This window comes from Mus caroli, unplaced genomic scaffold (assembly GCF_978045245.1).
Source record: "Mus caroli unplaced genomic scaffold, Mus_caroli_1 scaffold_2, whole genome shotgun sequence".
In the NCBI taxonomy this organism is placed as follows: Eukaryota; Metazoa; Chordata; class Mammalia; order Rodentia; family Muridae; genus Mus; species Mus caroli.
In genome coordinates this window covers 166840198-166866116 of record NW_028227257.1, presented here as the reverse complement: position 1 = coordinate 166866116, position 25919 = coordinate 166840198, and the positions used below count along the sequence as shown (strand labels likewise).

The 25919-nt window shown below is 42.4% G+C and overlaps 1 protein-coding gene across 3 annotated transcripts in view; it reads right to left on the bottom strand.

Moving 5' to 3' along the window:
• Positions 1-19881, bottom strand: part of Hacd1 (3-hydroxyacyl-CoA dehydratase 1) — a 97824-nt gene extending 77943 nt beyond the window's left edge. Inside the window, exons 1-6 of one of the 3 annotated variants that reach the window (XM_021155907.3) lie at positions 19598-19881; positions 8779-8896; positions 8588-8606; positions 8423-8511; positions 4778-4899; positions 28-206 (exon numbers count right to left, since the gene is read on the bottom strand). In XM_021155907.3, the coding sequence (XP_021011566.3) occupies positions 28-206; positions 4778-4899; positions 8423-8511; positions 8588-8606; positions 8779-8896; positions 19598-19734 (664 nt within the window). In that variant the 5' untranslated portion in view covers positions 19735-19881. The remainder of the gene's footprint in view (positions 1-27; positions 207-4777; positions 4900-8422; positions 8512-8587; positions 8607-8778; positions 8897-19597) is intronic. The other 2 variants (XM_085835175.1, XM_085835177.1) reach the window with 2 other exon arrangements.
• Positions 19882-25919: the final 6038 nt, after the last annotated feature.

Sequence of the window (25919 nt, the reverse complement as noted above, 5' to 3'; positions counted from 1 at the left end):
TCAAAGTACTAGTAAGCCTGTACTTACACGGTATATAGGAGGCCATGGTTATGAGAAGAAAATAGTAGTAGTCAAAAGAAACATTGTACTTGTTGGGAAGCCGTACTGAGAACATTCCTGACTTCTTTACATAAGGCAAGGCGGCGTATATTGTGAGAAGTTCCCCAGCAACTCCAACGGGATATAAGATGATAAAAAAATTGTATCTGCAGAAAGACGAGACACCGATGATTGCTTCTCTAGAGCGATCACTGTATTTTACAGCACAGCCCTTCCTTCACTACTGTGTTTTAATCTTAGAAATCTCTCTCTATGCATTTACAATATCACACACGGGCTGTTGATTTAACCATATGCTTGCTATTTATCACCTTGCTTCTAATAGTAGTTCCCATGCTCAGTGACAATATAGGAATAAAAGAGGCTGTTTATGTAGTACCAAAATATTGTTATCATTCATTTAAAGGTGTATGTGCAGATCTTGTTTGTTTGTTTTGTGACATGGGATTATTGTTGTTAGCTAGGTTGGTCTTGAGTGATCCTGCCCTCAAGCGACCCTCCTGCTATGACCTCCAAGTTACTAATACCACAGAGTGGGACACCACGACAGCTCTTTTGTTTCATTTAATTATGTTTTAAAAGTCGCTTCTTTGGGGTATATAGTCATAATGGCTCCTTTTTCTCCTCTAGCTGGTCATTTACCGATGAATGCTGTGCCTTAGAAAGGCCAGCTAGGACCCTAATTTGGTAGTAACTTTCAAGTGACTAAAGCAGATATTTTTGGTTATTTGGATGACTGTGATTACTGAGTAAACATAGTACTGCAGGAAACTGACACAACTTCAGTTACCAGTCACTAGTAATTAGTACACAGTGCACAACCGCCTTCACAACAGAATTTTTATGTAAAAAATCATCTGCATCTCATTTAACCCCCCACCTGGCATGAAGAAATATCTATGCAGAAGAGTCATGTAACTCAGCTGGTGGAGTGCTTGCCAAGCAAGCATGGAGCTCTGAGTTAGGTCCCCAGCACTGCACAAAACAGGCATGGTAGCACACCTGTAATGCCAGCACTCTGGAGATAGAGGCAGGAGGAGCAGAGGCTCAGAGTCATCTTCCACTACACATAGTGTTCAAGACCCGCCTGAGACACACAAAACCCTGCATGTCAGGAGGTGGGTGATGGGTGGGAGGAGGGTGAGAGACAGAGAGTCAAAGAAAGAGGAGACAGAGACAAACAGATAATAGATAGGTAGATGGATGGATGGATGGATAGATAGATAGATAGATAGATAGACAGATGGATAGATAGATAGATGATGGATGGTGGATAGATAGATGATAGATGGATGAGTGGATAGATAGATAGATAGATAGATAGATAGATAGATAGATAGATAGATAGGCATGTAGGCAGACAGACAGACAGACAGACAGACAGATGATAAATAGATGGGTAGACAGGCAGGCAGGCAGGTAGACAGATGACAGATAGGTCACCTAAGTCCCATATACCACAGTCATATGAAGAGATAAGGGTGAAACTACACAGAAAGAAAGGAAAAGAGCCTGTGCTGTCCCTATGGATTCTGGTCTTGCTGGGCTATAATTCTGTTCTCTTCCCAGACTTGTATAATTTTGTGTATTATTTAAATCAATATTTTCCAACTTTACCTTTTAAAAATCCTATAGCCAATTTTATAATCTCCTTTCAAACAAAACACCTAATCTAATTTATTTTTTAACTTCATGAAGCTCTCCAGTTTGTTTTTTTTTTTTTAAGTAGTTTACTCCCAAGCTGGTAAGATTAGGTGGTGGGTAAAGGTGCTTGCTTCAAAGCCTGACAACCTGTGTTCAATCCCCATGACACATACAGAGAAGGAGAAAACTCCTTGCAAACTTATCCTATGACCTTCACAGGAGCATGCGCGTGCACACACACGCGTGCACACGTGCACACACACACACTCACACACACACTACAAATCAATCAAGAAAATAAAATTAAATGGTTTTTTTGTACATTATTACTCTTTTGTTGTTTTTGTTTTATTTGTGTTTGGTTTTTCAGAGATAGGGTTTCTCTGTGTAGCCCTGGCTGTCCTGGAACTCACTCTGTAGACCAGGCTGGTCTCGAACTCCTGCTTGCCTCTGCTTCCCATGTGCTGGAATTAAAGGTGTGTGCCACCACCTCTTGGCTGTCACTCTTAAAGAGATGACATTTAAAAAATAGTTGAAAACTGAAAGGCCATTGAAAATTAATAATGAAATGGGACTAAACTGTGTAGCTTATTTCACCTTTCCCACACTAACTACAGAAAGCCTTGCTACCTTGGAGAGTCCCACTTGTTACCTAAAATTTCTTTGAGGAAATGTACTTCTGAAATTAAAATGGAAATTAGCATGAAAGCATAACTCAATATAAAATTATCCAGGAATACTTTCAACTTGTAAATAGAAAAAGATAGTCAATTGTGATAGGTCAAACTTTAAGAATCCATTTCTAAACTGAAGTTTTATATGAGAATAACAGCTTCCACATTTGAACTTAAATATAAATATTACTTTAGATTGTTTAACAAAGTTGGAAAATATATTTAAATATTTGAAATTTTCAAGAGTGTTTGAACATACATAATTATTGATGATGACAGCTAGGCTAAATGGTACACACCTTTAATCCCAGCATTCAGAAGGTGGGGTCAGGCGGATCTTTGTAAATTCAAGGCCAGTCTGGTCTACATAATAAATTCTAAGCTAGCCACCAGGGCTATAAAGTGAGACTCTATCTTTAAAATATATTATTGATGATTATAATCAAATGGTACATACACTAGCAGATCTATTTCAGTGTTGAAACATTTCACGTAAACCTTTTCTTGGAGTGTCGACTTGGCTTTGAACTCCATATGTAGTAGAGGCTGGCCCTGAACTACCCATCTTCCACCTCCACTTCCCAGGAGCTGTGACTGCAGTGTACACCAGCATGCCCAGACACTAAACCCTTAATACTAACGGAATGACAAATGATTTCAACGCAGCAAGTTGAAGCATGACACAGCAGAGTTCTGTACACTTCGAGACATTTATGACATGCAAACACACTCCAAACAAGAGAACCAAGACACTGCATGCTAATGGGCCTGATCTATGCAAACGTGCAGTGTTCACAGTTACCTTCTTCAAGAAGACTTTGCAAAATACAGTTCACTGACAGAGATGATGTGCTGAGGTAGTATGCTTAAAAGAACCAGAGATTGCAAAGGCTGTCGGAGAACGGGACTGCCACACCATCTAAGATTAGGCCCAACTGAGTGCAAAGCTGCAAACCTCCTCAAAGCCTAATCCCTAAATGTGAATGTATTTTCATGTAAAATAAGAATAAAATGAACCCAACACATAACTGTGCAACCTTCTTATGGCAAATGATGATTGAGGTATAATTTTAGAGCATTTTATTGTATGTAAAATCATGAAGTAAAAATGTCTAAAAAGGAACCAAAGAATATTTAAGTCAAAAGTCTCAAAATTACAATCAACAGTGATGCCCCTGTGTGATGGAGTTGTGAATAATTTTTAAAGTTTCACTTCCTTCTAATTTATTTATTTATTCTAATTTATTATCATTAAACATACATAACACATGAGTTTTTAAAAAGAGTAATCATCTAAAAAATGTTAGGCTTTTAATACATGGGAATCTGGAATAAGAATGAAAACTTAAGCATGTACTAATACAGCAGTCAGAGGTTAGTTTGTTTTGTTTTCTTTTGGTTTTTTGATTTTGTGACAAGGTTTCTCTCTGTAGCCCTGGCTATCTTGGAACTTTCTCTGTAGTCCAGGCTGGCCTGGAACTCGGAGATCCACCTGCCTCTGCCTCCTGAGTGCTAGGGATGAAAGATACACGATGCCATCAGCCAGCTGGTTGTTTTGCTTTTAAGACAGAACTCCCTGTGTGGTGATAGCAGGCTTGAGGCTCACTATTTTGACCAGGGTGACTTTGAACTCACAGAAAGCCACCTGCTTCCACCTTCTATGTGCTAGGATGAAAGGCACAAATCACCTCCTGGGCTTAAGAATCAGTTTTTAAAAAACAGAAATAAGAGATATGGTGTTGTCTCTAATATTTTGTGGCATTACTGATAATATCAGAAGGCTGGGAAGGAACACTGTGTGGCAGCATCCAAGTAGTAGTGTTTAAATGCTAGACTGACATGCACTCCTGCTGACCTGACAATGGATGGAAGCAGGGCTGCTTCCGCAGTGAAGAGCACTTGCTGCTCTTGAAGAGGGGCACCCATATCAGGCCATTTATAAACACCTTCCACTCCAGCTGCAGGAGAGTCTGATGCCCCAGCCCCTCGAGGACACCGGCACTCATGCAGACACATATGTATGTACAAAATCAAAAATAAAAAAAATAAATCTCCACATACTAATTAATACCTTAGAGCAATCCGTTAACTATATTTCAAATAAACTATATAAATAATGTAACTCCCAAAATGTATATTGTACTTTCCAAAATAATAAAATAAATAACCGAGATCAGTTTAGGGAATGACTTGACATAAGCTATTTTTTTGGTATTACTATGTGCCTATGACCATTGAAATTCAGCCTTTAGGATGTAAGTTAGAACATTGCTAGTGACCCAAGCGGTAGCATTCTGGCATCGTGGAGCTGTGACCCAACTGTGATTGTCCGTGTTAGCTCAGCACACAAGGTCAGCATGCACAGGGCAGAGGGGAACTGGAAGGCAAGACGTTGCCACCTGGCCCATTTAATGAAGTGCGGCAAGTGGTCGAGGAGACTGAATGTGTAGAAGGAATAGCGAGTGATCTCGGTCACAGTCCAGGAGACCAGAAAAAGCACCACGCTCTCTTCATTCTGGATCTGCAGATTAGAGAAAGCCACAGTGCTGTTCAACCTCAGGCTTTTTGTCCGAAGAGATAAACAAATGTCTTTAGATTGTTTGTAGCCCTTTATTATAATGGAATGCAGGACACAATGAAGTCACCACTACATAATGGTTATAAACGTAGAACTTAACTGTAGTTGGAGGGGCTGACTATGTACTGATATTTGCTTCCTCCTTCCTCAGTCCATCCAGTAAATGTGATTAATATCCTAGGGACAACACTGTTGCCTTGAAAGCTGAATGGGAACAATCTGCCCTTCCAACTTCCTATTAGTCATCAAGTCATACAAATGCTACTGCGATGCTATAGCAGTCCGAAAGAGAATGGCTCCCCAGAGACTCATATATTTAAAGCTTGAACCCCACCCCTACCCTCAGTTGGTAGAACTGTTTGGGAAGGAGTACAAGGTATGACCTTGTTGGGGTGGGTGTGGCCTTATTGAGGTAGGTGTGGCCTTGTTGGGGTGGGTGTGGCCTTGTTGGGGTGGGTATGGCCTTGTTGGGGTAAGTGTAACCTTGTTGGGGTGGGTGTGGCCTTGTTGGGGTGGGTGTGGCTTTGTGTGTCGCTGCGGGGGTGGGCCCAGTGTCTCTCTCTCTCAGTCTGCTGCCTGTGAAGCTCAGCTCTCAGCTACTGTTCCAGGGTCATGCCTATCTGCTTGCTGCCATGATGATAATTTACCGATGCTGGGAAACTGAAGTAAGCCTCCAATTAAATGCTTTCTTTTATAAGAGCTGCCTTGGTCATGGTGACTCTTCATAGCAATAGAACAGTGACTAAAGATACCAACTCTCTAATCTGGCCATTCTTCTTTGTCCCTAACATTCGGATTTCAGTTCCAGCCTTATCATGTTGCAGCTGGACCATTCTATTTCCTAAGTGGTTTTTCATTTGTTTATCCTCCTCACACGCAAAAATAAAACGCTGCGGAGGAAGAGGAGGAGGAGGAGGAGGAGATCAGATTAAGTCATAAGATTTGAAAGTTAACATTGATATCTCATTGCTTACCAGATGAAAAGGGTATTTCTAACTGCTGAATGCCACATAAAGGTCCTCATAGTCTGAGCTCAGTCATCTCCACAATGGCATCTGCAGTTACCTCTCTCCATTTCTCACTGCGGTAATGCTATAGTTTGTATTATTTCCAGGCTATGCTTAGAACATGTCTTTACCCATGCTGATCCCTCTAATTAGAATTGTTTCCCATACAGTACCCCTTTTCATCTCTTAAGCCTCAGCTCCAAGATTACAGCCCCTGCAATGGGCTGTTATTGGTTCCTATTATGGGTTGAATATAAAGTGTCCCCACAGGCTCATGTGTTGCACATGCCTGGTGGTAGCACTACTCGGGGAGACAATGGAAATTGGCAGAGGGGACCTAGCTGGAGGACACAGGTCCCTGGAGAGGTAGACCTCCGAAGGTTACACCTGATTCCTGATCCCTTATTCTCTCTGCCTCCTGTCTCTACTGTGAGCTGAGTAACTTATACCATGTTCCTGCTGCCAGGATGCTGCCCCTCCACATAGCCTAAGAGCCAAGAATCATGTGCTGAACCCTCTAAAACCAGGGCCTCAAATGAATCTCTTCACTGTTAAGTTGTTCGTGGCAAGCATACTATCACTGGGATTCAGTCTAAGACAAGTCCCAAGCCTCTCTCAGGTCTGCCCAGCTCCTTGCTCTCCTTCCCATTCTGACACGGCTTTTTGGATTAACACTCACCAAACTTAACTGAAAATGTTCTCTCTTATACATCAGTCAGTGCTCGCTCAGCTTACATACACCTTGTCTCTGGTAGCTTTCAAACACTCCCCAGAAGACACTAAATTCTAGGTATAGAGTGTAACGCATACTGTGCTCATGTCTCAAAGCACTTAAAACAAAGGCAATCAAGTCAGCATTTGCATAACTATTTATTTAGTTCCCACCATCACAGGCTCCGGAGGGTAAGAAACCTCCAGGCACTGTTGACAGCCACATCCTCAAGCACAGTGTCAGGCAGAGTGGCTGCACAGCTGCTGCATGACCCATGTGCCCCACCATCCAGAGTGACAGCCTTATTCATTTTTGGAAATCCAGGAATTAGTACTTCGAGATGTGTAGGATATGTTCGATAAATATTGGTTGAATTAATTAGTCAGTTGTTGATAAATCTTGGTGGAAAGCTACTGTCAGAGCCTCCGGGAGATAAAAGGACCAGGCAGCTCCTTTCCTCTTAGGACCTCTCCATTCCTAACTTCTTTTTAATGGTTCCCTCTAAGTAGTGTCAGCTACACAACTCTGCCTTTCTTCTCCCTCTTTCTTCAGAGTCTCTGTGGTTCTGGCTCAATTATTATATTCCTTCACTGTCTAGAGTCATTTTTCTGCTGGTCTCTCAATGTCTCTCTGCTTTTAAACTACAGAGCAACTTTAGAAAATACTTGGGCTGTGTATGGGGTGTGTGCTCAGTACTGTCCGTTCTACAGTCCTGGTTAGGGACAGGTGGTTCAAGTCAGTTGAGCAAAAGATACTCGTCAAGAGGGCTAACGTGCAGGGGAGTGAGAGGGAACAAGGTCAGAGATCTGTCCCCACACAGACACAAGGCCAGGGAGGCTCAAAGGAAATGGGGAGGAGGTTAGGTGTCAGCTCCAAAGCACAGAAGAGACGAGAAAGGAATCTGTGGGGTGGAAAGAAAGCCAGAGATCTGTCCTCAAGTGGACAGGAGACTACGGAGGCTGTCAAGAAGGTCAGAAGGGTTGAGCTGAGAAATGTTTCTGACACGAGTTTAAAAGGCCCAACATCCTCAGAGAGACTTGCACAGTGTTTGTTTTGTCTACATAGTTGAAACCACTAATTAGATTCAGTAATTAGGTCTGTCTCCTGTCATGCGTCCATAAATAATGTGTCTTTTTTTTCTCTAAGCTCCTCAACCTTAACTTTCAAAATGTATTTTAATTGGCAAATTAAAACTGCATATATTTATGGTACATAGCATGCTGTTCTGAAAATATGTATGCATTACAGAATGGCTGACTGAAGCTAATTAACTTACACTTTACCTTGGCATATTTCTTATTTGTTTTGGATAAACATTTAAGACCTACTGTCAACAATTTTCAAGTATACATTGTCACATCTGTAGTCACCACGTACAACAGATCTCTGAAATGTACTCTTCGTGAGAATTAAAACCTACAACTTTTAATTCCAGTGTTTTCTATTTGTTCAGATGTAAAAAAACAAAACAAACAAACAACCCCCCCAAAAAACTACATTAACATTTGCCTGTACTAAACAAAGAAAAGCAAATGAATTGTTTACACTGATAACTTCAAAGATTCTTAAAAAATGACTTAGGTTAAGAAGAAATGTAATAGAAAAGAAACAGTTCAGTTGAATAGAAATGTGTTCACATCCAGAAAACAATTCAGCTCCCCAACACACTACAGTGTTAATACTTTAGGTTTCTAAGAATGAAAAGCCTCCCCATAACTTAAGTAGGCAACATGTATGCATCACTTACAGGTTTTATACTGTGAGTAATGAGCCACACCATGAAGATTCTTGAGCTCACTTGGACCCCAGTCACAAGCACAGAAGTGGGTACAATTCCTGGAAGAGAAATCAAGTCAATGATTGCCTCACAAGCACCTTACAATAGCAGTATGAAATTAAAGGAGCAACTCACCGATCAGACAATGGACTACCTGTAGGGAAATTGAGAAACCACAAGTCAATAACAGAAACATTAAATACACATCAGCAGGGGTAGGAAACAAGCCCAGGGGGAATTACATAATTAGCAAATGAGGATTCGCATTGTTCAACTGAAGTTTTTTTCCAAATAAACACCATAGCAGGCATATTTAAAAAACTTACCTCAAGCAAAGCAAATGTTTGGAAAAACTTAAGTGTCTTCTGAATGCTTTTATATAAACCTCTGTGTGTTCCTTTTTCCATATAAAAGCGTACCATAGCAATAGCAAGAACCAACCACCTAGAGAAAATAAAGGCATTTTACAAAGTTCTATCAACACTAATATTACTGATACATGCATGCAATGATGGCAGCATTGTTTACTTACTATCAGCAGTAACTAAAAGGTAGAAGCAACAGGTATTGGTTGCTGACTGCAGAGATGCTTCCTGTGGTCAATCAACACTTTGTCATTCTCCTGTAGTCAGTCTACAGTGATACCTAAATTCAAGCCACCCTATTTCACTCATCAAAATGAGTGACATACTTGCAATATACCAACACTTTAATATACCAATATTGCAGATTGAGATACACCAGTATTTTAGATTCCTATCCATGCAACTCTTTCCTGCAGGCTCAGAATATTATTCTGTCTTTAAAAAGAAAGGACACAGGCTGGTGAGATGGCTCAGTGGGTAAGAGCACCTGACTGCTTTTCCAAAGGTCTGAAGTTCAAATCCCAGCAACCACATGGTGGCTCACAACCACCCGTAATGAGATCTGATACCCTCTTCTGGTGCGTCTGAGGACAACTACAGTGTACTTACATTAAATAAATAAATAAACAAATAAATCTTTGAAAAAAAAAAAGAAAGGACACCAATATGAGCTATGATATAGAGGGACCCTGAAGGCACTGTACTGAGGGAAATAAGCCAGTAGCAAGAGGACATGTACTTCATTTATATGAGTTATCAGCGGTATCAGAGGGTTATTACCAAGGGTTATCAGAGTTCTAGGCATTGAAAGACTCATGGTTGCCAGGAGCTGGGAGAAAGGGCAAGTAGGAATTGGTGTTTAATGTGTGCAGAGTTTTGTTGTCTATGATGAACTTAGGAATATGAATGGTGATGACAATCACACAAACTGTAAATGTACTTAATGCCACAGTACTATGTATGTTACAAAGTTCAAGATAGTTCATATCATATATACTTACCCTCACTGAACCTCTTTAAAAAATGCCAAAAACTGTACAAAAATATTTGTGTTTTATCATTCTCTTAGTGTGTTAAGTTGAAAAAAAAAAAAAAAAACAAACAGCCCAGAGGGAAAGAGAACAAAAGGTGTTCTGTGGAATATATGAAGGGCCAGCTACCAACAAAGCCGTAACTAGGATACGGTTGTTTTCAGCAATTAAACTGACAGACTGGCAGAAGTAGAGTGTGTATTTAAAAAAATGAGATCATCAAAGCATTTCATAATTACAAAATGTCATAGTGCCAGTTTCTTTATATTTCTGTGATAAAACATTCGGATCAAAAGCACAGTCCATCATGGAGGGAAACCTGGGCAGAAACTGAGCCAAACACCATGGAGGAATGGATTACTGGCTTGCTTCCTCTCTCAGCTAGCTTTTTTTCCTTTATTCAGCCCAGACCTACTTGCCTAGGGATAGTATGGTCCACAGTGGGCTGAGCCTTCCCATATCAATTGTAAAGTGAGACAATGTCCCACAGACAGACCCAAAGGTTAATCTGATCTCGGCAATTCCTAGGTAGATTTTCCCTCTGCCCAGGTAGCAGGTTGGAAATAAGTAAACTAACCAGTACAAGTCTCAAGATAAAAAGCTGGCCAAAAGTTGTATTCATAAGAAAATATATAGCATGTAATTTATGTAGGCACACACAGAAATCTTTAATAAGAATCACTTATTAATCTTCACTAAACAAAACCAATGGCTGTAATATAGAAGAGATACATATGGATCAAATATGAGCTGAGCCTGATTTCAAAGAGTTGATGCTGGAAGTCAGGTCTTACTGTGATGGCCGGGCTGGTTTAGAATTGACTGTGCAGACCAGGCTGGCCTCAAAGTCATATAGATCTGCCTGCCTTTGTCTTCCACATGCTAGGATTAAACATACTCGCCAAAACACCCAGCTAAAGGCTGGAGTTTTTTAAAAAGAATAGAACATATATTAACCCTTGTAAGCTTACACATATCTGTTAAGTATGCACTCTTCACCATGAATTTACACCTGTGGACAGCAGCTTTTTGGTACACACATCCCACACTTGATATTGTTCCTGGTGAGAGCTAACTTCCTGGTTTCCATCTCTATTCCTGTATGCTGAAGTTTAAGAAAGTTGCCTTCTCAGTGGCTTTTGAAAGCCTGGAACAGTCCATCTACAGATATGAGTAATTGCCCTAGGCTTTAATAATAGGGAGCTATCGAAGTGTACAGTCAAATCAGCAGTTGTCAACCTGCGGGTTGCAACCCCTTCAGGGATGAAACGACCCTTTCACGGGGCTCACCTAAGACCATTGGGAAAACACAAATATTTACACTATGATTCAAAATAGTAGCAAAACTACAATTATGGAGTAGCAATGAACATAATTTAATAGCTGGAGGTTACCATAACATGAGGAACTGTATTAAAAGGTCTCAGCTTTAGGAAGGTTGAGAACCACTGGCTTAAATGTATTCCTTTGTAAAGATACAGTGACTATACAGCCTTGACAAAACTGAAGGACAGAGTGCACATGCAGACCACTCTCCTCTCCACCTGCTCACCACATGGCACACTGGACAGAACAACACAAGGCCAAGCAATGTCTAACACCATCGGACTTCTGTGTTGCAGAAATATGAACAATTACAGCAAAAAACGTAAGTGCATCTTCAGATCTGTCAGACATGGCCACACACCAATTTTGGTCCATGCAGCAAGCTTCTGAAGGATTATTCTCTTTTACTAAAGAAGCAGACACAAAGGGACACAGCAAAGCAGCTGAGACCTGGAGCTCCTGAGCTGAGTGAGCTCCTGGGCTAAGCTCCTGAGCTGTCTTGGGCTGCTCCAACCACTATGGTCACAGAACAATCCATGCTTACCTTACATTGTAAAGTCATAGGGAGAAATTGCTCAAACATTTACATAGTATGATTTTTAAAAGTTTACAGGCCACTCATAGTAATGAGAATAACTTACTAAACCTACCACTGAGGACATAACACAGTGGTAGACTGCCTACAGACTACATGAGAAGCCCTCGACTCAATCCTTAACACTGGGGGAAAAGAGAAACCTTACAAAATGCATCTTGGAGTACGATAATGGGCAAGGCTGGGAGTGAACCTCGAAAGCCCCCAAACCTTGGTCCTAGCACATCACAGCTTCATTTGATTCAGCCCTTGACCCTGCCTTTGGTAAGGGCCATTTCTGGAATCAGTACTGAGTTAATCCTAAAGCGCTCATTTCACTTGATGGTAGTTTAAGTACCTTCCCAGCCCAAAACATAATAACTGTATCAATCTTGGTTCTACGTCTCTGAGGTTCTAGTAAGAAAACCAAAAGTTTAGTGAAGACACACTCATTTTACATACACCTGGCTTTTGGAGGCAGGGACAAGTTAGACACCTATAAAATTTAATTTGCAAGGCAACTTCTAAGTTAACGAGAACATCATGAAAGCACTAAGTGTTTTTCACATTTTAAACAGTATTTATGTGGTATTTGAAAGCACTAAGTGTTCCTCACATTTTAAACAGTATTTATGTGGTATTTCAAGTCTGGTACTGCCCCATAGGTGGCAGCATTGTGCCAGCTACACACTACACAGATGAAAACAAAAGAAGGCACCAGAGCTGGAAAAGATCACCAGAGGCTTTTATTCTGACTCCATCTGTGTTTCAGTAAAGAAGGCTAAGACCTGCATAAACTAGTCAGAGCTCATTCCCAAGGATACCTTCACAACCAAGGCCCAGAGTTTCTCTAAGGGTCCTACAGTTAGCAAACTTTGGGTATCAGTTTAATAATTAAAAAAACAAAACAAAAATCATATCAACTGGAATTCCTCCCATTGGGAATTCGGTTGAGGGATGCTCTGTTCTGTCTTGCTTTTAAATGTGCCAGAGATAACAACTACATGAAGCCAAATAGATTAAATTTCCGTCCTTGACAAACCAGACTTGCAAGCCTAAAGTAAAGGCGCACACCTGGACAGATAGCTCTCCAGGGGCAGAGGGTAGAGAGAGGATCACTTCAAGGTCAAGGCCAGCTTGGTCTACAGAGCAAGTTCCAGGCCAGCCAAGGCTACGTAGTGAGACTGTCTCAAACAAACCAACAAAACCCCTAGATTCTCTGCGCAAAAACAATCAAGAGCTGTCTCAAAGGAGTTTCTGCTTGCTTATTTCCATTCACTCATTAATTAATTCATCTTTCAACAAGTATTACTAAGATAAGGATGTGCTAAATTAGATGTGAGATAAATAGGACATGATTTATTTTGGCTCAAACTGCACTAACTTAGCGAGTAAAGATAAGAGGAAAGTGCTGTGACAAGCAACATATGCCAGAACCTACAAAATGAAAGGGCTTTTGTATGTCAGTCACTCTGGCTACGATGTCTTGGCAAGCTTATCTCTTTCTTCTATCGATCTTCTAGCACTTTTTCTTCAAGATTTCTTCTAGATTTCTAGATTTCTAGACACAATACCTGTTCTACATTCATAATTCTTTTGGAAAACTTACAATTTTTACTATAAAACAGCTTCAAACTTACACAAAATTATACAGAATGGTAAAGAAAGGCCCCCACGTGCCTGCTACCCAGCTTCAAGGATTGCCATGCTGTGGTCATCTTGTTCCATCAAAGCCTCTCCTCTCGACACTGCTCTGATTAATTTTAATTAGATCCACAACACTCTCTAATATGGCCCTGAATATTTTATTGTATATCTCTAAAATTGTTATCTTTATGACTAAACCTATAATCCCCAGTGTCCTACATTAAAATAACCGCTTCTGGCTGTTATAAAACCTTGAGGGTGAAAAGATGTCTACCACTAACCTTGATGACCTGAATTTGGCCGCTGGAACCCACATGGTGGAAGCAGAGAAATGATTCCAGAACTTTGTCTTCTGACCACATTAGCATCATACACATGCGCACTTTAGACAGAATTCATCTATTCTAAATATTTGGTGTGTCTCTTGAATCTACAGGTCTCCTTCTCCCTCCCCCTTCCCTTTATTCCTTCCTTTCAAGTTGTCTGATGAACACTGGGTGGCTGGGCCTGCAGGCTGCTCACTGTCTTGATCTAATTGGATACTTGAGGTTCTAGGTCATTTACTATGTTCTGCCTCCTACATTTCTGTAAATTGGCAGTTAGTTCTAGGGCTCCATCAGACTCTGACAAGTTTTCTAGTGTATTTCTAAAGGAGCAAAACATTCCTGGCTGTTCTTTCTTTGTGATGTTAGTAGCTAGCTCTGCTCACTGCCTGGATGCACCATTTCAATCACTGTCGAAAATTGTCACCCTAATTTGGAATATTTTCTTTGTATCCTCTTTAGGTTAACAATTAGGCCTACAGGAGAGATGGCTTTCAACTGCACACACTATACTTTCATATACTATCCATTATCAACTCTTCAGTGCATTTCCAAGATTAAATTGCTACTTCCTTTTGTAATCAGCACATGAGAGCTTTGACTGACTGGAAATAGGCACCCATGCCCATAAAGAGGTAAACTGAAGGTGCAGAGAAGGTTCTGAGGTAGGATTGCCTGCTTTCTGAGAGCCACTGTTAGGAGATGAAGGACAGCTGGAGCCGGGAACAGTATTTGCAAATCACATACCTGGGAAAGAGCTAATGAAGTTGGACCTGGAGGGCATCATCCTGAGTGAGGTAACCCAATCACAAAAGAACTCTCATGATATGTACTCACTGATAAGTGGATATTAGCCCAGAAACTTAGAATACCCAAGATATAAGATACAATTTACGAAACACATGAAACTCAAGAAGAACAAAGACCAAAGTGTGGACACTTTGCCCCTTCTTTGAATTGGGAACAAAGCACCTATGGAAGGAGTTACAGAGACAAAGTTTGGAGCTGAGACAAAAGGATGGACCATCTAGAGACTGCCTTACCCGGGGATCCACCCCACAATCAGCCTCCAAACGCTGATATCATTGCATACACTAGCAAGTGTTCGCTGAAAGGACCCAGATATAGCAGTCTCTTGTGAGGCTATGCGGGGCCTAGCAAACACAGAAGTGGATGCTCACAGTCAGCTATTGGATAGATCACAGGGCTCCCAATGGAGGAGCTAGAGAAAGTACCCAAGGAGCTAAAGGGAACTGCAACCCTATAGGTGGAACAACAATATGAACTAACCAGTACCCCGGAGCTCGTGTCTCTAGCTGCATATGTATCAAAAGATGGCCTAGTCGGCCATCAGTGGAAAGAGAGGCCCATAGGTCATGTAAACTTTATATGCCTCAGTACAGGGGAACGCCAGGGCCAAAAAATGGGAGTGGGTGGGTAGGGGAGTGGGGGGAGGGTATGGGGGACTTTTGGAATAGCATTGGAAATGTAAATGAGGAAAATACCTAATAAAAATATTTAAAAAGGGAACAAAAGAATTCTTAAAAGTTAATATTAGGAAACCAAACAACACATCAAAGCCATATAATTGGCAAAAGATTTGAACAGACATTAAGCCCAAGAAGACATACAAGTTTGCCAACAAGCAAGCCCATGAAAACATATTCAGTATCATTGGTCATGAAAATGAAAATTAAATTCACAAAGAGAATATACAATATACTTACTAGGTGTAGTGCATAGTTTTATGTCAACTTGACACGGGCTAGAGTCATTTAAGAGATGGGAACCTCAATTGAGAAAATGCTCCTATAAGATCAGGCTGTAAACAAATCTATAGAGCATTTTCTTAATTAGTAATTGATGAAGGAGGGGCTGTGATTGATGGGGAGGGCCTTGTAGGTAGGGTCATCGGGGCTGATGGTCCTAGGTTCTGGAAGAAAGCAGGCTAAGCAAGCCATGGGGAACAAGTCAGTAAGCAGCACTCCTCCATGACCTCTGTATCAGCTCCTGCCTTCAAGTTCCTGCCCTATTCTAGTTCCTGTCCTAACTTTACTCAATGTTAAACAGTGATCATTGGCCATACCAATAGTTGGCAATGACATGCAGGAACTGTCTCATTTATTGCTAATGGTAAGGGAAAATGGCATTACACCTTGGGGAAAGAGCTCAGCGGCTTGAGACACTGGACATGTGACTACTCTATGACAGAGCCACTACTTTTAAACATTTCTCCAAGAAAAATGAAAGAATAAGTCCACACATGAATGTACATGAATGTTAAATATATTATAGTCCCAGACTAGAAATACCCATCAGCAGGTAAAGGAATAAAGCAATCGTGGCATATTCATTCACTCAATCTACCATCCACAGCAAGCAAATGTTATCTAGACGATATGACTATTACTTAACATTTTGGGAAACGAAATTTGATGTATTGCTCTATCAAGGTACATTCAGTATAACAGTATAGATCTTTGTGTCTCCCAAGTGTAATTTCAAATTAACCACTGGGGATAGGTTACTTTCTCTTGAAGTATGAGGAGCAGGGTACTAAGCATCACCCCTGCTGGGCCTCTGCATCAGCTCCTGCATCTGCCCATCAAACACCTCTGCTAAGAACCTCGCATCTATCACCTCTTTACCCCGTGTTACAATCTAGCAAAGTGCTTGTGTTGTTCCAGTTCTACAGGTGGGAAAACTAAGGCTCAGAGGCCAAACAACTTATCAACTTTACTCCACTACAGAACCTGCCATCAACAGTCTCTCAGTGTTTAAAAAATAAAATCCACACATCAGCAAGGCACCTGTGGCCTTCCCACGGATGGGCCGAGCCACCATCTGTCTGTGCTTCGGGCCCATTGGTGCTGGCTAACTGATGTCTCCCAGCCTCCCGTCTCTATACTAACACAGGCTGCCTCCTCAACCGTGTCTGGCAAACCCAGCTTAGCCTTCAAAGATCGATTCAAATGCTTTCATCTCCTTCACAGAAGTTTCTCTCAGTCTCCCTGTCCTCTCAGTCCTCTGGCTCCTGTTTTGTATGCAGTCATTCTATTCCGTCTTTATTGCAGTTGGTGTTTACGTGTAAATGTCCAGGTTGTCCTTCTTCAGGGATGAGCCTGGGATATATGTCTTACAGCTCTTACATTACCCACATGACTTGAGATTAGCAATGCATTAGCATCTATAGGGTCAGAAGCGTTTGTTGGCAAGCAAAGCACAGATGCTCACTGCTATAGTCAAGAACCCATTATGAGTAAGCCATATATACATATATATGTATATATATAAACTTATATATTTATATAATAAAAATCTCTCCATCCTTTAAAGGAGCTACTCTGGATTTGCCAAAAGCCACTAATTATTCCAAGGGTCAGGGTAAGGGAACTTTAAAATGTCCCTAGGTCCTGACTTAATCAATAATTGTACATTTCTTCTATACAGTCTTACATAACAATAAAAAGTGTAATTATGAAAATTAGAATGTCGTAACTGAGTATCAAGCGGAAACAGGGCCTTATACAACAGACATTCATCGCCAATGTTCTATAAGACCTTCATCACTCATTCACTCATTCATTCATTCAATAAGTATTTATTACTTCCTGGAACTTACAATGAAGAATTAGTACAATCATGGTATGGTTGAGTGACAACAAGTGGGACGGAAAAAAATCAAGGAGTCAGGATGTGCTAGTACATCCAGAAGGTGCTCGGGCATAAACCTGAAGGGTAAATAAGAAAATATGAATGCTTATCTATGGAGGCTCATAGAACTACTGGGTAATCTGCCTTGATAAACAGTGGTCCCTCTCAGTAAAAAGACAGACACACTTAGGATAAGCACTGGCTTGCAGAAAGGAGGACACAGCAGGACTAAAGTGTGAGGACACAAAGCTAGAGTCCCTCTAGGCAGGGGAGCCTAGAAAAGTTCAAAGGTGCTGCTGCAGCCACAAGAAAAGGATGACATCACAGAAAGAGGGAACAGCCGATGCAAAGACAAAGAGGGATCCAGTAAAACGCAACCTGAAAAACAGAGTCGGGGGTTTCAAAGGCAAGAACACTGGAAAGGTAAACTGGGTAGTATGGGAATATGTGAAAATGGTCGTCGATGAGGACAGCCCCAAGTCCCTTAGGATGGGAGCCAGTCACCCGGGGATTATTTTAACTTTCTCATTCAAGATCTTAAACTGGGATTGTGCAGCAAGTTTTCATTTTTGAAACAATAACGTGGTCTTAAAAATGGGAAGCAGACTGGACAGGGAAGGGACAGCCAATCAACTAACATAAGGTGAGTATTCTAAAAACGTTTACTAACTTGGTGAGCAAGTCTCAGAGGAAACCGACCACTCCCAGACCCTGCTGCATTTTAAGGCAACAGAGTATGGTGGGCACTGAACCATCTGCCAGTTGTTCTAAGTCTGTTTGTTTTTCTGAACTTTCAAAGGTCTGGAATTCAGGGCAGCCAGAAGATGAGGTTGCACAACTCTGGAGTGAGTCTCAGAGGAAATCCATCCCTGACACTTTCTGGTTGTGATCTCCAGCCAGTGACTTGGGGGTCTCTCCATACCTCACTCTAAAATATTATTCTGTACCCCTCACAGGATTTCGAAAACTAAAAATTAGAAGACATAGCCAAAGGAACCAGCACAGCCCCTGCACGCAGTAACCCCCAATAAATACATATCTATGAACTAATTATATTTGATGTTCAGTAGTATAATATATACTAGATGATCGACAGGAACATTTGTTAAATAGAATCGCATTTTTTTACACGTTCACATTTTTTTCTATAAGCTTCAGAGGCTTTTAAATACTAAACGTTTCTTCACAATTCTCTAACTTAAAACGTGAGAAGATATTGAGAAAGTAACTCTTTCTAAAGGCAAGACAGCAAAGGACATTTTCATAATGGGTTTCAGTCACAGTAGACCCATAAGCCATTTGATAGCCCTTTGAAGACTGATCGCGCATGATCCTAACTTCCTACTCACACTAGGACTGGGGGAGGCCAGAGATGGGGAGTGGAGTGGGTAGTCGGTAATCTGGAAAGGACAAGGCCAGAAAGACGCTGGTCAACTGCCCTGTTCCAGATGTTTCAAACAAAGTCCCAAGTGGGCATTTCTAAGTGTCATGCTTAGAAAGAAACAGTAGGTGAAGAAAAAACAGTAGGTGAACACTGCCCAGCAATCCACAGCACCAGGAACCACACGGCCAGGGTCCGGTGTCCACAGCCAGCGGACAGCTCCCGGCTCGGGTGAATAGACCCGGCCGTTTCTTCAACAGCAGGCGGAGGCGGCCGGGCCGCAGTCGCCTGCCCCGTGGGTCGGCCCCACATTCCTGCCAGGGTCTATACTTAACCTCCGGCCCGCGCCCCGTGCCGCCGCGCCACACCGTGCACCGTATTAGGCAATGCCCAGCGAGCGGCGGCTGGCCGCCCCGCCCCGCTCCATTCAACCCCGCTACGCCCCTCCCCCACTGCGCCGCGCGCCCCCGCCGCGCCGCGACCACCTAGGGCCCAGCACGCGCGCTCTTGCTCTCTGCGCCCCGGCCACTCTCCCAGAGTGCTCCGATCGCAAGTGGCCGGGCACACGCGCTGTCCCGCTCCACGTGCGCCTACGGGGCCGCGACCCCCAGTTGGCCGACACGCGCGCTCTCGCTCCAAAAGCCCCCGCCACCGTCGCGCGCCTCCGCCTAGACCCCTAGACAGTTCCCCCCTGCGCTTCCGTTCCGTCCCCGTGCACGCGCCCTCGCCGCGACTCGACCCCCAGCAGCCCCGCGAGCGCGCGCTCCCCGCGTCCCCGAGCCCGGATCGCGGAGGGACCGCACTGGTGCTTGCGGAGCGTGGAAGGACCTTCGCGCGCACGTACCCGGCGGTCATGGCGATATTGTAGAAGGTGAGCCAGGCGGTGGCCAGTAAGCCTAGGCGTCTCCGCTTGCCCGCGGCTTCCTTCTCGTCGCTGGCCTCGGAGGCGCCGTTGGTGCCGTCCTCCTCACTGGACGCCATGGTGACCGCGCACGCGGACCCGGAGGAGCAGCGCACAGGAGCGGGAGGGGCCGGCTGAGCGCGCCACTGAAGTGCCGCTGCCCGCGGCCGCCGCCTCGGTCCAGCGCTCCATGTGCGACGCGCGGGGGGTCGGCGCCGCCTGCCCGGCCTCCCGCGAGGGGGAGGAGCGCGCCCCCGGCCGCGCGCCCCGCCCCGGCGCCGCCTCTCGGGAGCGCGCGCTCAGGGCCCTAGCCCCGGGGTGGGCCAGCCGGGGTCATGGCTTCCAGGCAGTGTCACGCCGCGCGCTCCCGCGGAAGAGCTGTCCGCGCTGGCTGCGACCTCTTCCTAGAGAGAAGCGAGCGACGTGCGCCCTGGCAATGGGTGCCCCGCTGGAGAGCCTTGTCCAGACAGAGCAGAGTGCACCCGAGGTGGCAGGGGTTTTGCCCCAAGAGCGGGGTCTCCCTACCAAATGCTCGCTCTCCCGAGCTTCTGGAGAAGCAACTCCGGCCCAGCCTTGCCCCATGCCTTTCATTACTGGGTCAGACGGATGCCATGGGTTCTAGAGATCTGTTCTAAAGTTGTGTGCCAAAAGGAAGCTGGGAGAAAGGACGTGGGGAAACAGGGATAGGTGTTAGGATACTGACAGGAACTCCAGCCATGGTGTTAACAAGTTTCCTGTCCTGCTGGGAAGAAGTGCCCCACTGCTCTCCACATTTAATCTCCCATTTTTCTCTCTTCTTCTCAAGAACCATTCTGGTAATAGCCCCCTTTCCTTTTCCCTTTATAGAGTGTGGTTAAGCAAGCAGGCTAGAGTCAGTTTACTGAAATTCAACCCCCAAATTCCTGACTCCACCAGTCTGGGAATTTAGAAGTTTGTGTATGCCTAAATTTCTGCAAAAGAAAATAAAATGGTAAACCTCATAGAGAGATAGGGTTAAGTAAATTATCCATCAAAATCAGGTACTGACTTGATACTGTTTGTCAACTGAAATATGCATATTAGTACTTTTCAGGCATCTTGCTTATAATCAGAGAAAGACATTTTGCAAAGGGCAACACTGTCAGAGGGGAGAAATGACTATAGGTTTGTCCATGAACTCCCCTAGGTGTGCACATTATTCTGGATGTGAAATGGGAGGATTACCGGGCGGCGCCGGGGCCGTCCAGTTTCAGAAATGTCAGGGGGAAGTGGGGTTAAGTGAAACCTTCCAAGTGGCAAGTGTACTAGGGATAAATTTACTAAAGCACGTGCCGGCCATGTACACTGAGCATTAAATCACTGCCATACGACACAACAGGCCTCTAAATCTCAAAATGTTAGAATGTCAGTTCTCTCCAGATGCCAGCAGATTTTATTTGAAAAGCTAAAACCTACAGATCCATGAACATGTATAGGAAGAACTAGGAGCATGTGCATAGCCTATTTATTATAAACCTCACTATGAAACTACAATCGTCAACCTAGAATAGTAAGCAGAAGGGAATTGTGGACCAATGTGACTGCAGAGTCCAAATACAGCATAACCTGAAGCAATTCAGTGTGGGAATTTTAATCTTCTCAATGAGTGGAGCAACTGGACGACCACAGAAAAATGAGTCTTAGATATGTGCTGACTTCAAGGTGATCATAGAATTAAACACAGAAGCAAGCACTATAAAACAAGAAGAAAACAGCAGACTCTCTGATGTTAGGAAAAAGACAAAGACTTCTTAGGTACAACTACCAGGAAGAAAGGAAGGAAGGAAGGAGGGAAAGAAAGAAGAAAGGAAATAAGACTTAAAAATTGCACATTAAAATGTAAAAATCTATTCCAAAAACAATTTTAAAAGTGAATATTCACCATACATTCAAGTAACAAGAGTATATGCTGAGTCTTTATAATTCGATAAGACAGGGGCTAGGAAGAGAGCTCAGCCATTTAAAGTGCCTGCTGCTCTTCCTGAGGACCCGAGTGTGGCTCCTAGGACCCAAGTCAGTGGTTTCACAGCCCTGAAACTCCAGTTCCTGGGTATCTAATCCACTTTCCTGGTCTCCTCGGGTACCCACACACGGCATACACACAGAGAGACACACCACACACGAGTAAAATAAAGTATGTTTAATTCAATAGAGGAGTCTGCTTTTGTTTGTCTGTTTTTAGCAAATAAGAGAATGTAGAGCACATGGGAAGGAAGAACTCGCCAGTGCCACGCTCGTGGCTGCTGGCTTCACTAGGAGTAGGGAATTTTGAATTAAGCCCACAGAGAGAAGAACAGCACAATTAAAGTGGCTAACATTTCAAAGGGCTGGCAAGGGTGTGTAGCAACCGGCCTTCTCCACAGGGCTAAAGAGAACACTGCTTTGGAAAACAATTTATCAATTTATTTAAAAGATCAACACACTTAGTTGTCATATGGCCGAGCAATTTCCTCGTTTGTATTTAACCAAGGCAAACAAAAACATATGCCCACACAATGAATTAGACACAGATATTCATAACAGTTTAGTCACAGTAGCCCTAAACTAAAAATAACCCACATGTCCATTAACACATGAATGAGTAGACAAATGGTAGTGTACTCGTTTAATACGATATTACTCAGCAGAATAAGAAGATGAGCAGCCAGCCACTCAACAAAAATGAATCTCATAAAGGTTATGCTGAGGCCAAACAAAATATGTAATTTATGGTTATTTTCTATGAAATTAGAAAGGAAAAAACTAGCAGTAACAGCATTGCTTGAAGTTATTAATGTCTGTGGGGAAGAAAGACCAAGACTAAACAGAGGCTGTTGTGATTTCTGTTTTCACACCAAGTTAAAATATATATAAATTAAATATATATACTACATATTTATATATTAAATTATATTTAAAGTATATATTTACAAATTAGTGTTGACATTAATCCCAATATCATGGCAGAGGTGGGGTTTGTTCCATGGTTAATAAATCATCTCCCTTCCAAACATTCCTTTTAAGTCAATTCTTAGCCATTTGGCTGAGATTAGTGCAAACCACAGAACTTGACCCAAGATTGTACCTCATTTTCACAATAATGATGGTTTATACAAAGTGCAAAATGTAACATTTTGGAAAAATATTACATACTTAGGAATATGTAACAACAGATTTACTAAACTATCTCTTTGAAAATGAATAATTTATTGTGTACTAGTTGTAAATAGCTTATATGGATGAGGGAAAATGAGGGTATATCCTCATGAGCAGTATTTTATAATTTTGGTTTTTTTTAAGTTTATTTATTTGTTGTTTGTTTTTGTTTTTTTTAAGTGTAGGAGTCATGCCAGAAGATCTCTTCATAGATAGTCATAAGCCACCATATGGTTGCTGGGACTTGAACTCAGGACCTCTAGAAGAGCAGCCAGTGCTCTTACCACTGAGCCATCTCTCCAGTCCATGAGCAGTATTTTAGACTGGATAGGGAAAATAATCTTATGAATAAATTTAAAATATATTCTATATTTTGGAGTAATAAGATGTGTTAGTTACATAACACCTTTCCTGCCAAGGAGTTGATTTAATAATCTCTTTCCTTTAAATGGATGTCAAGAAGGCCCCTTAAGGCCTACACAGAATCTAAAGCCTCCTTCACAATGGGTGTGATTACAGAGATTGATAGCCTGAGAGTTGAAAACCAAAACTTTTTAATTAAAAACCTTCTGCTCTCTAGATAGTTTGTTATAAGAACATCAATCTAGAGAATTATTTTGTAAATAACAAAATTGATCATGAAAATATTCACATGCTAGAACAAACAGTCAGTGTGTGCAACGGAATATAACATTAGAAGGAATATTTTAAATCTTACCTTAGTATGATGTTCAGATAAGCAAAGTCCAGGGAACTGGAGAATGAAGAGGCTTTTCTTCCTGTAAACCTCCCGACGGCGAGCATCTGCACATTTCAGTGTTAAACACTGAATTGCCGTTAAAACTTTTTAAGAAATCTTTGCATGCAAATTGCTTTGAAGGAACAGATTCCTTGGGGGCGTCTTCTTTTCAAAGATCCTTCATAATCTGTCAGCTGCAGACCCAAGCCCGGACTTGCTCCCAACCCAGACTAGCCAGCAGATGTGGGTTATCCACTTAACCCGCCTGTGGCCGTTAGTAGGAGTTAGACTCACTGTTACAGGAAAGAGGGACAGTCCAAAGTTGAGCTATAAACTGGGGAAGAGTATACTTATTATAAACTATTATTGGTTATAAAGAGGCTATTTACAAATTTGGGTGTTATAAACCTTAGTTAAACCACTTTTTAAAAGTCAGGAAAGGGTGGGATTGCAAGCTGGTACAACCACTCTGGAAATCAGTTTGGCAGTTCCTCAGAAAATTGGACATAGTACTACCAGAGGATTCCGCAATACCTCTCCTGGGCATATACCCAGAAGATGTTCCAAATTGTAATAAGGACACATACTCCACTATTGTTATAGCAGCCTTATTTATAATAGCCAGAACGGGAAAGAACCCAGATGCCCCTCAACAGAGGAATGGATACAGAAAATGTGATACATTTACACAATGGAGTACTTACTACTCAGCTATTAAAAACAATGAATTTATGAAATTCTTAGGCAAATGAATGGATTTGGATGATATCATCCTGAGTGAGGTAACCCAGTCACAAAAGAACACACATGATATGCAATCACTGATAAGTGGATATTAATCCTGAAGCTCAGAATACCCAAGATACAATTTGCAAAACACATGAAACTCAAGAAGAAGGAAGATCAAAGTGTGGATACTTCAATCCTTAGAAGGGGGAACAAAATACCCATGGAAGGAGTTACAGAGACAAAGTTCAGAGCTGATACACAAGGAAGGACCATCCAGAGACTGCCCCACCTGGGGATCCATCCCATAAACAACCACCAAACCCAGACACTATTGCATATGCCAGCAAAATTTTGCTGACAGGACCCTGATATGCCTGTCTTCTGTGCCTGGCAAATACAGAAGTGGATGCTCACAGTCATCTACTGGACCGAGCACAGGGTCCCCAGTGAAGGAGCTACAGAAAGTACTCAAGGAGCTGAAGGGGTTTGCAGCCCCATAGGAGGAACATCAATATGAACTAACCAGTACCCCCAGAGCTCCCTGGGACTAAACCACCAATCAAAGAAAACACATGGTGGAACTTGTGGCTCTAGCTGTATATGTAGCAGAGGATGGCCTAATCAGCCATCAATGGGAGGAGAGGCCCTTGGTCCTATGAAGATTCTATGCCCCAGTTTAGGGGAATGCCAAGACCAAAAAGAGGGAGTGGGTGGTTGGGGAGCAGGAGGAGGGAGAAGGGGATATGGGATTTTTGGAGAAGAAACTAGGAAAGGGGATAGCATTTGAAATGTAAATGAAGAAAATATCTAATTAAAAAGAAAAAGAAAAGTCAGGAAAGAGAAAATAATCCAGACAAGAGAATGGTGTAAAACCGTAGTTTTCGCTGGGCGTCGTGGCGCACGCCTTTGATCCCAGCACTTGGGAGGCAGAGGCATGTGGATTTCTGAGTTCGAAGCCAGCCTGATCTACAAAGTGAGTTCCAGGACAGCCAGGGCTATACAGAGAAACCCTGCCTCAAAAAAGCAAAAAACAAAACAAAAAATAGACTGTAGTTTTCAAGCATTTAGTGGGTTTGTTAACTATTTTGCTTTTCTTCCTCCATTTATTAACATTGATTTTGATATAGGACCCCATCCCCACTCCAGAGCTGTGCTAAAATACAATTTGCTGAATATACAAAGTGCCTCACAGGTGAATGCTGGCAAAAGTGCCAGTTTATTTCAATGTTTTTCTTTTTGTTTTTTAATAATATTTTTGTTAATTCTTTGAGGATTTCATTTAATGTGTTTTGATCATATCAGTCTTCCAGATCCACCGACCTCCAAATCCATCCATTTTACTGACCTCTTAGTTCATTGTTTAAAAAAATTCTTTCATTTTTTACTCCTCGTGCATTGGTGTTTTGCCTGATTAGATGCTGTGTAAGGATGTCAGAGCTACTGGAACTGGAGATAGAATCACTTGTGAGCTGCCACATGGGTGCTGGGAATTGAACCCAGGTCCTCTGGAAGAGAAAGAAGCCAGTCGTCTACCTGCCAAGCCATCTCTCCAGTGCCCTCCCCCCATTTTATTCATAACCAAAATATGATTACATCATTTCTCCCTTTTCTCTCCTTCCTTAAATCCTTCTCAAGCCTCCCCAC